We start from the raw sequence: 13,469 nt of genomic DNA on the forward strand, positions 1-13,469 counted from the left end.
CCGTATCCAGTCATAGGGGGTGTCCTGGCTGTACTCGTCTTCACCATCATCTGCGTGCTCATTGTAACCATCTGGTGCTCGGTCCGACAGAAAGGTAAGTCGCAGGGGGAGAAAAAAATCTCCATATACAAAACAAAATCAAATGAGAGCATGTTACAAAATAAACTCTGATATAAAAATCCATGGCAAACACCTTCTTTTTTAAGATTAATAAAGGAACAAGGACAAGCATTAAAGGTCCCATATGATATATATATATTTTTTTACCATTTCTTTAACAAGTTAACACAGGTCTCAGAGCCCAACCCCCCACACAGTGGGTGTGTATTAATGCTCAAGCTGAAATATTATTCAGATAATGCAGTTTAGTTTATATGAGGTCACATAAGAGGGAACTTTTATTTGGCTCGTCTAAACTAAAACAAGTTAAAAAAATAAAAAAAAGAAATTTTAAAAGTGTTTTCTCATGTACTTGAAATAAAATTATGAGGTGGCACAGTGACTTATGTATGTGACGAATAAATTTTAATTTGACTTAGCGATTAGCGACACTTAGCAACACTGGCCTTGCACCTCCAGATTCCATGTGGAGAGTTCAAATCCCACCTTGTTTGTTGGATTTAGGCACACTGTCAGCCTCATGTTGACAGTAGCTTGTATTGCGTGCTGAACCTGCATAAATTTAATCCAATTTCCTGAGCTTTAATGTGGCACGGGTCGCGTAGTGGTTAGCACTGTGGCCTTGGGTCGAGGGTTGGATTCCCGTCTTGGATCTGTGTGCATGGAGTTTGCATGTTCTCCCTGTGCTTGGTGGGTTTCCTGTGGGTACTCTGGTTTCCTCCCTCAGTCCAAAGACATGCAGATTAGACTAACTGGTGTCCCCAAAATTGCCCATATTGTGTGATTGGTGCCATGACTAGGGTGTATCCCGCCTCGTTCCCAAAGTCTCCTGGGATAGGCTTCAGGCCCCCTGCAATCCAAGGAGGGGTATAAAACCAACAAAATCAAGCAGCCAACATGCAACCAATGCATGATATAAGGTGTATTTCTGCTGGAACGTCAGCCTATACATCATAGCTATAAGCTAAATTCTGCATTCATCATTTAATGAAAATGATATGACAGTTAGATGCTGCGTGTAGATGACATCCCGCAGGTAGTACAGCTATCCATCTAATGAACATGTTATTATGTAGGGACATGACGTTGTATAAAAACTCTTTTTTGCTTTTGTGGAGATGTCCTATTCTGAACGTGGTTATAGCGAATTTAGGTTGGTACGGAAGGGACCTAGCATGTGGGTGATTGAAGGGGGAGAAAGATGAGAGATACAAAGGCAAAGTGAATCAGGTTTGGACACCCGAGTGCTTTATAGGGCTTTTAGTCCTGTAGATGAGTCCTCATGTGTAATGGAATACATCTCTCCCTCAAAGCCTTCTCGTAAGAGCTGCTAGCACCTTCAATCATGCCCCTGTGCCAGGGAAGATAACACCTAGTAACACTTTCTCTCCAGATATGTAGCGACCACCTGTCAGTCAAACTCCGAGGCAGTCTATCCACCTATCAGCAGAGAGTCGGGGCATGTCCTTATCATCGTCTTTGTAATCTCGGCTTGTCTGATGTCGTCAGGTGTTAGTGCTAAATCCGACACCTTCTCTCTGTGGCAACTCTTTAAACGGAAATTGAATTTTTATATATTTTTTTCTTTTCTGCCTATGTCTATTTTTAACATGTCCAGTTTAATGACCTCATCAGCCTTTTATTACGTTACCGAAAAAAAAAAAAAAACGCCAAGCAAGATCGATTGTTTTAATTAAGCCACCTTTGGAAGCGTGGATTCAGATCGCGCTTGCACGAGGCGAAATCGTCGGCTAGTAACGATGTGGCGGGAAAGGGAGTACAGTGTTGGATCGCTACCTGGCCCTCGACCGACATCGGTGGTGATTTTTCAATCAGATTCATTTGCGAGTAATTAGTAGTTGCCGCTTTTTGTCCTTCTCACGGTAATAGACTTATCACGGTAATAGCCCCGGAGCAAGGAGGATCTGATGTTGGGCTTTGCAGGTCAATCAGATAAAGCTGTCAGGTGATGAAGCCATATTCTAGACTAGGGAACATTTTCCCTTGCCAGATTGTAATGAGAAGTGGTTTATTTTTGTGATTTGTAGATGGGTCGGCGAAGCGCCAAATTGACAATTAAATCTGACTTTGATTTTTTTTTTTTTTTTTTTTAATAGGGAAAAAAAGGATTTTAGTCAGGATGAGTTGCTAATCTGTCCTGAGGCTGCATCAGTGTTGCAGGAGTGGAACTGTATTAGCACAAATAGGGAATGAGGGAGGAAAAGAACCGATCCTGATTTCTCATTTCCGTGATGATGCAATCGCCAGATGCCAGATGCTGATCCAATCTGTACATTCTGTGAGAAACTCAGGCTACACCTGCATTACAAGCCACATTGAACAATTCAGATTTTTCGCTCAGATCGGAGTTGCATGTCATGGCGGTTAACGTTCATAATTACTGTGGAAATATAGTGATTTTTATCTGACTCAAATGTGGACGCGTCTGTAATATTAATCAGCGATGTTGATACATCGAGTTAAAACTAGGGCTGGCGATATTACTATTATATATTTACTTTAGAATTATATATAATAATATATATAATATAGTATATATGTATATTATATATTATATATTTCTAATTCTAATATTTTTTATGCAAATTAATCATATGACCAAGTTTCACCTTAATGGCTTCCCATAATCGCAGCACGACTACCCGGCTGTGTGCTATAATGGCACGTTTAACGCGGATAATAAGATGATCAAGGTAACATCACCAGGTGTGCTGAACAGCACAGTCTCATTATAAAAAGCTTCCAAAGTTGTGTGTGTTTAAACTACCTTCAAGGAGAACTATTTCTGACAGAATTACATCAAATTTAAGACAATGAAAAAGGCCGTGAAAGTGAGGCAGCTGGCAGTAGCTAGTTTAAGTGCACTTCATGGAGACCCCTGGACATGAGTAAGTAGCCCTAACAACCTCGGTGTAACAGCACATTCAATCAATGATAAATGGCAACTGCACTCATTCACTTCGCGCATGTTAATAACGGAAGAAAGACATTTAGCCTAGCATCTAGCGCGCGCTAGCTATTTGCGCTTGCAAATTTCAGGAGGAGATAACAGACATGGTCACCAGTAAAAGAGCGGACAAGCCTCACAATATGATTACTGCTGCAAGGAGTTTACCATTTGAGAGATTAGAATTTAACATTTGTTAAATGCCAGACTTCTTACTTTAGCTCTTTTATCAGCTTTTGCTAGCACTGCTGACTGATGAGATCGGCGTCCTACTGTTTCACAAAGGCTAAAAAGTCACACGGATTCCGATCTGAACCATGTCTCGGATATATTGTATATCTGATCCAGGCCCAAATACAAAAGTGACTCAGATCCGGGCTGAAAAACATCAGATTTTTTATTCAGACAGCCATAAAAATAATAATCAGATCGAGTGTAGCATTAGTGTAAAAGAAAAATCAGATTTGAGTCACTTCATGCTGGTTTGTGAACGTTGCCTGAGTGACTTCATGCAAGCGTTTAATATCGAGGTGTATCCAACAGCGTCCTATCACCTGCTGATGTTTTTAAAAAACTAATTAAAATGCATTTCCATCTCTTAGATCTACCCGTTCTGTTTTTTTTTTAATATATATAACTCAGTCAAATTTCTGTCTAGCGGTTCTCATTTCTATTCCAAAGCTGTTGCACTCCCCTCCTTCTCTACGTTCTCTAAGAATCACGCTGCCGCTTTTTCGCTTTCTCCGCACAGGGGACGCACCGTAAAACCTCAGCGGCTCTGTAATCCTTTACTGCTGTAAACATGTTCCACTGCTACCTCTGCTGCCACTCCTAGCTCGTTCGTAATTTTACGGCTGTCAGGAAGACACACACGAGAACCAGGCACGGGTGACCTAAAAAGAAACAATTGTCTATTTTTACCTAAGCAGAGCTACATTTTCATTTCTTTTCCAGCTTTAACTGGTAATGTGAAGGGCTGCAAGGGCTTTTACTGTAAAGTCGTCCTGAGAAATAAAAATGAGATGAATTCTGGAGATTTGAACTTAGTTTTAAATAGATTTCTGCCATAAGGTGCCCTTTCTTTTTCACTATACCGTACTTCCCGGACTATAAGCCGCGACTTTTGTTACACAATTTCAACCCTGCGGCTTATGCAGAGATGCAGCTAATGTATGCATTTTTTTCTAACGGCCGCCAGGGGCGCTCGAGCAGAAAAGGTAAGAGTGAGACATGTGTTGTCGAGAAAGACGCAAGTCTCAACCGCTAATAAACACCATAGAAGAAGAAATTTTACGTACGGTAACTTCGCGCGCTTTGTACATGAATAAAATTAGCATAAGCCTACCCTCATCATGGAAAATGCAAAAAGAAAAGCATATGACGCAGCTTTCAAGTTAAAAGTAATCGAGCTGGCCGATAAAGAAGGAAACAGAGCTGCAGCACGTAAATTTCGCATAGATGAGTCGATGGTGAGACGCTGGAAACGGCAGCGGGAAGAACTGGAGCAATGTAAAAAGTCGAAAAAAAAGAAAAGCTAAGTTATGTTATTAAAACATTGAAAACTCTTTTTGTGTACCATCTTTCTTTGTAAATATCCCATGTTTCAATGTGGGCACATGCGGCTTATAGTCAGGTGCGGTTTATGTATGTACAAAATGGTTTTTCCTTTAAAATATGTACTAGGTGCGGCTTATAGTCAGGTGCGGGTTATAGTCCGAAAATTACGGTACATTTCTCGTTTCACATCACTCAGAATCACAATATCAAACCATAAAGGGTGAACAGCAGTCCTGCCTTCACGTCCAAGGTCTGTCTTGCGTCTCAGACGACGTGACGGAAAAATGCAAGCTGCTGAAACCTCCTCTGTACTGAATGCGTGGATTGAAATAAGAAATATAAGAATTAGCAAGGACAGAAAATAATGGAATGTTTACAATCATTGCCGTCTTTATTTTTCTCTCCTGACTCTCTCTCTCTCTCGCACTCTCTCCAGGTTCTTACCTCACGCATGAGGCGAGCGGCCTTGATGAGCACGGCGAGGTCCAGGAAGCGTTTCTCAACGGGAACGATACTACTCAAGGCAAGAAGGAGTATCTACTGTAACGTCTCCTGGAAGACGACAACGGAGCCCAGATCTCAAACAAACCCACACACACACACTCTTACACACACACACATACACCTATATGTATATGCCTGGTGGAAAGCCACTACAGTAGTGCCATGTAAGGGAGAGAGAGAGAGAGAGAGAAAGTGTCAGGAGAGAAGAATGGGCCTAATTAAGATTGAGAGAGACATCAGAAACAGAAAAAGCACTGGCCCTGCACACCCACACACACTTTCTGTTGAAGCAGTAAGTAGGAGGCAGAACCGAATAGCCATAACTTACGATCCAGTGGAGCAGCAACGACTTCACCCTATCGACCACGCCGATGCAAATATATAAATAGAGCACATGAAATATAAAAGAGTCGGATTACAGCGTCGCGTGCCTCAGGCGTCCCTCGTGTAGTCTTTACACTGGATATTCACCTGATTCTGGACCTCCTTCATATCCCATTATCAGGTCTTTAGTAATCCATACACACACACACACACACACACATGCACACACGTGCAGAATTTGCAGCTGATCAATCCCAAACCCCTCCTGAGGTGCAGATCTTCTCTTTGATCCTCTCTCTCACCTTCTCCACGTCTCTTCTGCCCTTGTTCCATCCCCATCCCTCGCTTGTTTATGTTCATAATTAAGCATCAGAGGAGCCGTGAGGAAGCATAATTCTTAACCAAGTGTTATCGGGAAACCTGTCGAAGAAGCCGAGGCTCAAAGGAAGAACGTGTAGTGAAATAATAGACGAAATATGTGTAAATGATATAGACCTCTTTATATGTACAGACACACACACACACACACGAACATATACAAACAGTCACACACTGACACAACGAAACATATCTCTCTTAAGTCATTATTTGTATAAAAAAAAAATCAGTAAATTAAATTAATCTTTTAAGAAGGGAACGAGAAGGTCTACTTTTGAGTGCATTACCAAGCGATGCTATTATACTAACACAGAACATTAGCCTAGAGAAATACGAACAAAACACTGTTGTGCGATCTTTAAACAAAAAAGGAAGAAAGAAAAATGAGAAAAAAAAATTATATATATATATTTCATTTGTCTTTGGAAGATACTTTGTTTTATATTCATTATTATTTTGAAAATGATTGTTGTTATTGTTAATATAAATTGTAAATGTTTTAAATTGTACAAACTTCCCATGTTTTGAACCTGCTTTGTTTTCCCTCGCCGCTCTTTTTATCCCTATTTTTTTTACCCCCCGCCCCTCGATCTTTCTTGCTCCTTCTGTCATCGTCTACGTGCCGAAGTGTCTGAATCCTTCCTTCTTGTCTTTTAATCATGATTTTTAATAGTCTTCTTCACATCACTGTTGATATAGCTAACCGTGTTTCTTTATAGAGGAAAAAGTTACAGAGCACGACAAAATAAAAAACGTACTCCAAAATCTTCTTGTCAAAGCTTTTTTTTTGATGAATATGTTTGAGAATATGGGGGGCTAGAAAAAAAGAGGAAAGGGCTGTGGTGGAAAAAAGCATGAGAGATCGATGCATTTATGGGGGCTATAAAAGAGAGGAGGGGACGAGGTGGGGCGAGGGGGTGGGGGGCGTTTATATCGAGTGAGGCAGCCTTACAAAGAGAGATAAAATGAATGAAGATGAAAGAATGAATATAGAAGAGCTGAAGCGATGAATCATAAAGATGATGGGGAAGAGAAAAAGAGAGACACAGAGATGGAGAGAGAGAGAGAGAGAGGGGGGAGTATCCATGGAAAGAAAGTCCATTGCACCACCATTATTTCCATGCAATCAATTCCTGCTTTTGACAGAACACACTTGGTGAATGTTTATTGCCAGTGGAGTTGGGATTTACAAAGCCGGTGGAGGTCGTCAGATTGCTGATCGATGTGTTTGTCCTCTGTCAATGCAGAAGCGCAGCAGAGGCCTGTCATAAAGAGTGATTGTCAAGCAGCAATCAAAGCCATTTCTCCATGTGCTTAGGCTCAGCGAAGGCTTTTCAATCCACTCATCAGCTTCTTGTTCTTTTTAGTGTGATCATAAACGGCATGCGACACATGACCGAGCAGGTGATACATTATGTAAAGGAAAAAGAGAGGGTCTGCGATTTAGGAAGTGATCTGAAAGTTTTCCTAACATGGGTGAAAATAGGCCTGGTCCGGTACTGGGTAGCAAGGTTCAGTACTGGAAAGAGGGGAGAGCAGCTGCCTGCTAAAACCCACATTTAAAACCGGTCACAGAAACACTTTAAGCATCTGATAATGATGTCATCTTGGACGACACTTTATCACTCAGTAGTAATCGCTCCCAAGTTGTTCCGAATTGTCTCTAAACTGTCCAAGGCTAACGTGAGATACAACGCTAAGGCTGAATCCCAAATCCCTCTCAAACCCCTGATCAAGGACACTACTTGGTGTGTGGAACAAGGGACTGTAGGGTACATGGCACGTTATCTTTCCATTATACTCCATTTAGGATTCAACACTGAAATAATGAGTGAGCTGGGGCTGTTTCTAAAGCAGAATATGTAAAAAATATAAAGAAGAACCTTCAAGATTAAAATGACTCCCTCTGTATGGTTTATTTTTCTCACCTTGTGGCTACACAATACCAGGAAGAATTTAAAACCCTTGTTTCTCCACACAAGGACCCTGAAGCCTGTTCAGATTTGTTTGCAAGTCAGATTAGGACTACCTAAGGCAATGCAAATTTTGTTTCCTAAACTGAAATATGTCTTTTCTTTTTGCACATACAATGAGCTCCATTCGAATCCGAGCCCATGTTTGAAATCAGGCACTTTTTTTTTTTTGGTCTTCATTTAAAATAGGATGCAAACAGAGTGTATATGTTTAATTAAAGAGTAAATGTTTAATATATTGAATTTTAATGATTTAGGATTCTGTACTATTTCAAGGTCCCTATTTAAATGCATGCAAACTTGTCTTATCGCCCATGTTAACTGGTTTGTACGGAAGATTGGATTTTGTCTAATCTCATGTGCAATCTCTTTTGATGAAGCATATGTTCAGGCGATAGATTTGATCAAATATGCATCATGAGGTTTTAAGCAACCCCGTAGAGATTATTTAAGTCTGCAGCTCAAGCACACGCTGCCATTAAAGAAAACGAAAAGTGAACATGCCTAGAAATCCAGACATTTGACAGTACTGTCAATGTTAATGTAAATTAAATAGTTGTAGTGCATTTTAAAATGAAATCATTTTCATTACTGGTCTCAGACTTTTATACTCTACTGGATCTCAATCATAGAAAAAGATCTAGCGTTTTTAAATATGTCTACCATCTGCTATTTAGTGATTTGACTTGCGTTTAATTTGATGTAATATGAATCAAATATAATACGCTTAATATTACTGTGAAAATGATGTATACATTTCTACAGTACCTGTCTTTGTTTCTAGCCTACCGCCGTTTTTGCTTCAGTATTCGTTAACTTTCTTACTATCTAGATAATTTTATCTTTACATAAAGCCTAGGAAGATTCAGGAAGTGAATACAAACAGGTCTTCATTATTTCTGTGAAAAATATGAATGATCTTTTATATTATATTAATGATGATTAATGAAGTAGATACGGTCCTATCTGTCGAACTGAAACAACAAGTCTAATCTCTCTCTCTCTTTTAATCCACAGAAGACTCTGGATTCAGGAATAGTACACTTCAGTCTCATTTTTAGGAGGTGAAATGCATGCACTCATGTGAAATGGGGTCAGGTCTAGTAATTTGTTTGTGTTGGCAGTGGGTTTTGCATCATCATGAGCTATCTAATTTGATTCGATGTATTTCTCTGTGAATTGGCAGACAATGTTTCTCTAGACTTCTGAAGTCATTCCACTGCTATCATCACGAGCTACATCATCAATAAAGATCAGTAAGCTCATTCCAGAAGCAGCCATGCAAGCCCAAGCCATGATACTCCACGGTTTGCGTGCTTGACCGACTAGTTTGTATATTTTGGATCATAAGCAGATCCTTTCCTTCTCCGCACTTTGGCCTTTCCATCAGTTTGGTAGAGGTTCATCTTGGTTCCAGAACTTTTCTTGCATCTTCTTTAAATTTCTTTGTAAAGTATGATCTGGTTTTCTGATTCTTTCTGCTGATGAGTGGGTTTGCATCTTGTAGTGTGGGCTTTATATTTTTGTTCTCAGCCTTATTCAAGCAGTGGATTGTGATACTGTACCTTCACCCCTGCACTGTGGAGGTTGTTGGTGATGTCACTGACTTGTTCACAGAATTTTTCATCAAATGTTTTTTTTTTTTCATTCTCTTGGCACACCTAACCATTTGTTTTATTGTTAGTACATAACTTGTTTTTATCTTTTTTAAGGAATTCCAAATTGTTGTACTGGCTCTGCCCAATGCTTGTGCATGGGATCCTTTCCTCATTTTGCAACATCGAAATGGCTTGTTTTCATTTTCATGTTGGCCCTCACAGGTAGAATCCGTAACTCAAAATGTAAGAAAGTAGAAATTTAGAGCTATTAATTGTGTAAAAAATAAATTTGACAGGGACCACTTGACCGGCAAAGAAACAACTAGATACCAATTTCCAGTGTATTTGTGATCAGTTAAAAAATGGATGGGTTTAAACAAACTAGGTTGTTCAACACATCAAAATGAAACGTTGATCTTTAGTCTCAGGTTCATCTTTGACTGAATCTTTGGTGTACAGCAAAAACAAAGAAATGTGCGTTGTTGTTCCAATACTTTTGGATAGGACCGTATGACAAGGACTTTGGGAACAAGGCAGGGTACACCCTGGACAGGGTGCCATTCCATTGCAGGGGGCACACACACACACACACTATGGGAAATTTGGGACCACCAATTACAGCATTTTTGTGGACCTTAGGAGAAAACCAGTGCTCCTGGAGGAAACCCAGCAAACACTTGGAGAACATGCAAACTCCATGGACCCGTGGCGGGCACCCTAAATGTGTGAGGCCACAGTGCTAACCACTACACCACTGTGCACAACCATAATGGTATAACCAGAAATACCTAATTTGCTCTTGATATCCACTCAATTTCTTCCTAGCCATTTTCTATCTGGTCATATCAGGATTTATCAACATTGTAGGTTTAAGTCAAATAATAGGTCTAAGATGATTTTGGGCCACCCAGGTCATTTTGCAGGTCATGTAGTGTTAGTTTAAAGTGACTGGGCATGTGTTATCATTCTGAAAATGCTTTGCCACCTATCGAAGCACTTCATTAGTTAGGGGTATATAACACTGAAGAAGCTTCATGTAGGAGTGGTGAAAGCTCTTCGCTGGTGTCAGTAGACTCAGTTGATTGGACTCATTTTTATAATTGTTAAGACTCTACACCACTTATCCAAAAGGGCTTCATCGGTTTTACTCATTAGAACAAATGAAGCGTTTCAGATGGCTGGAAAATGTTTTATAACCCTTCCAGTCACTGTGATTTAATAATACAAGAACTATTCATTAAACTTGCGTACTGAGCCAGGGAGATGTGCGCTGACCTTTCTCAGACTCAGCCCATCCCAGAAGCCCACTTGGTTTAGTGATTCCCTCATAAGCCAACGTGGTTACGGCAGTCATTTTGTAACTTTTCATTATAGTTTCACATCCTAAAGTAGGCAAAGCCCAGGTTTTAGTTATCATCAATATATAATAGTTTAAAATTCCTTTTGATCTGTACTATTTAACGGGAATGCTTTGAGGTGATGTGATGAATGGGGACTGGTCATGTTTCGTCAGCCTGGTCTCTCTGCTACTAATATTTTATTTATAATACAAAAACAGAATAAAAAAAAATCCATCATCTCTGATAAGAATCAGTGTTTGAAATGATAGTTTTTGCACTCTACCCATAACATACTGTTATATACACATATATGTACATTGTTAAATACACTGTTAACATGCACAGGTTATGGAACACTCATAAAATGCTTTATTTAAAAACAAATTAATACAAATGAAATACAGGCGATTAGCATGCCTATTTATATATATATATATCGGCATGCTGGATGCCGAATTTCAGATTTAGTTACACTTTAGTTATACTTTAACATAGACTATATGGAAAAAGTATTTGGTCAAACCTGTTAATTATTGGATTCAGATGTTTTAATCAAGCCCCTTATCCCCAGTAAAGGGCAATTTTAATGCTCCAGCATACCAAGACATTTGGGACAATGCTATGCTTCAAGATTTGTGGCAAGAGTTTGTGGAAGGCCCCTTTTCTATTCCAACATGACTGTGTCCCAGTGCACAAGGCAAGGACTAGAAACACATGGTTTGATGAGTTCGATGTGGAAGAACTTGACTGGCCCACACAGGACCCTGACCTCAACCCCATCGAGCACCTTTGGGAAGGAGAACGGAGATTGCGAGCCAGGCCTTCTTGCCCAAAATCAGCGGCTCCTGACCTCATAAATGCTCTCCAGAATGAATGGGCATGAATTCCCACAGAAACACGGCAAAGTCTTGTGGGCAGCCTTCCAGGAAGAGTGGAGGCTGTTATAGCTGCAAAAGAGGGACCAACTCTATATTGATGTATTTGGATACAATGTAATTGCAGGTTTAGCCAAATACTTTTGTCCATATAGTGTAAATAGGTGATACGTATGAAGATGCTTATGGTCTCGTTTTTGTTTCGCTGTGAAATTTTTCAAATTATTATTATTTCTTGCATTTTGGAGCTGGATCCTAGAAAAATGGGAGATAGTATTTTGCCTTCAGATGCCTAAAGAATAGGCACATTATCAAAAAGTAAACAAAATCGATATAAATATTTTAATATGACACACGGTACCTCACCTTTAAGTACTGATGGCTTATGTCGACACTTTGTTATTTTCCTAAATTTCCCTTTCCTTACTTCAGTGGAGTGACCTCGTTCATGCAGAAAGCCTGGCTAAGATTAAATCCTATGGCTAGATTGAAGTGGTGTGGTAACAGTGGGGAGCTGTTCTAGCCAGCAGGGAACAGAAAGGTTTTTCAAGCCCACAGTACAATCGAATGGGCTTCTCCATCAAGCAGAATGGAGAATTCGCTTTTTTTCTCTCGTCCTACACCTTTCAGTGGTGCTGTGCAGCAAGGGATCTGTGTGGCCTACACTTCTGTGAGACAGAAAAAGCTTTAGCGAGAAAGAGCGAGCGATGAACAGTGGAGACGGATGAAGCAATAGTCAGAAGGGACCACTTAAATCATAATGCAGTGAAATGTAAAATGCACAGGACGAAAGAGGGGCTTTCTGTCTAAAAAAAAAAAGGGAGATGGAGAGTAAGTGCGTGAAATGAGAGGGAAAAGAGCCAAGACCTTTGTACAATTTGAGTATCAAGACATGGACATTTTTTTTTGTCGGCGCTCTGTCCGATATAATAAAGAACCCAATTAGTAGAGAGCTATGCATTTTATTCAGGCTACATACAAGAAATACATGTTTAATCAAATAGCAATGAAATCTGAGGTCAATTATGTTAGAATACAATTATTACAGCCTCCCATCCTAGATGTTATTATTACTCTTGGTTTAATTAAACATGCTCAGATCAGTCTTCATCTCTGGGCTATAGTAGCCAGTTAATCCTTCCGAGGCGTGCGATTAGGACAGCACCATTACTGCTATTTGAGCTGGTTGTCAGGGGAATATTAATTTGAGAATTACAGCCAGCTGACAGGAAATTTTATAATTATTCAAAAATTATTGGAAGAATTGCTTACATTATTTTCATAGCGCATGCATCACAGTCACAGCAGCAACACCGGTTTTTAAAATGAGTTTTAGCCAGAGCTGGAAAAAGTAACTAAGTACAATTTCCAAATATGTGTACACATTAAAATCTGAGTAGTTACTGTTTATTGGTGTATACTTTTCACTTTTACTTCAGTACATAGTACAACAAATATACATACTTTCTAATTCACTACATTTCTGCATGGCGTTTGTTACCTATCCAAGTGTGTAGCACTTGAGGTGGTAATATCACCACCTGCTGACAACATACTTGCATGATTTGTCTTCCCTCCATAAAACACTTAATCATGTATCAGGTGTTTGAAAGCTCAAGTGGAGGAATTTATATTTTACTATGACTTAAAGGCTACAGTGAGCTCAAACAAGTTCTGTACTTAATTTAAAGGAAAGGTCTTTTGTCCATGTAAAAGTAGGACTTGTCATGAGTAAAATTTTACTAAATCATATTTTACCAAGGTTATCTTTACTTTTACTTAAGTATAAGATTTGTGTATTTCGTCCACCACCGGTTATAGCCCATTAAACA

At 39.6% G+C, this 13,469-nt stretch overlaps 1 protein-coding gene across 3 annotated transcripts in view; it reads left to right on the forward strand.

The window, feature by feature from the left end:
- The window catches only part of cadm4 (cell adhesion molecule 4), a 205,021-nt gene extending 198,405 nt beyond the window's left edge, over nt 1–6,616 (forward strand). For all 3 annotated transcript variants that reach the window (XM_053495246.1, XM_053495245.1, XM_053495247.1), the window contains 2 exons: nt 1–94; nt 5,082–6,616. The exon at nt 1–94 is cut by the window's left edge and continues 35 nt beyond it. In XM_053495246.1, the coding sequence (XP_053351221.1) occupies nt 1–94; nt 5,082–5,191 (204 nt within the window). In that variant the 3' untranslated portion in view covers nt 5,192–6,616. The remainder of the gene's footprint in view (nt 95–5,081) is intronic.
- The last annotated feature ends 6,853 nt before the right edge of the window (nt 6,617–13,469 follow it).

This window comes from Clarias gariepinus, chromosome 4 (assembly GCF_024256425.1).
Source record: "Clarias gariepinus isolate MV-2021 ecotype Netherlands chromosome 4, CGAR_prim_01v2, whole genome shotgun sequence".
Lineage (NCBI taxonomy): Eukaryota > Metazoa > Chordata > Actinopteri > Siluriformes > Clariidae > Clarias > Clarias gariepinus.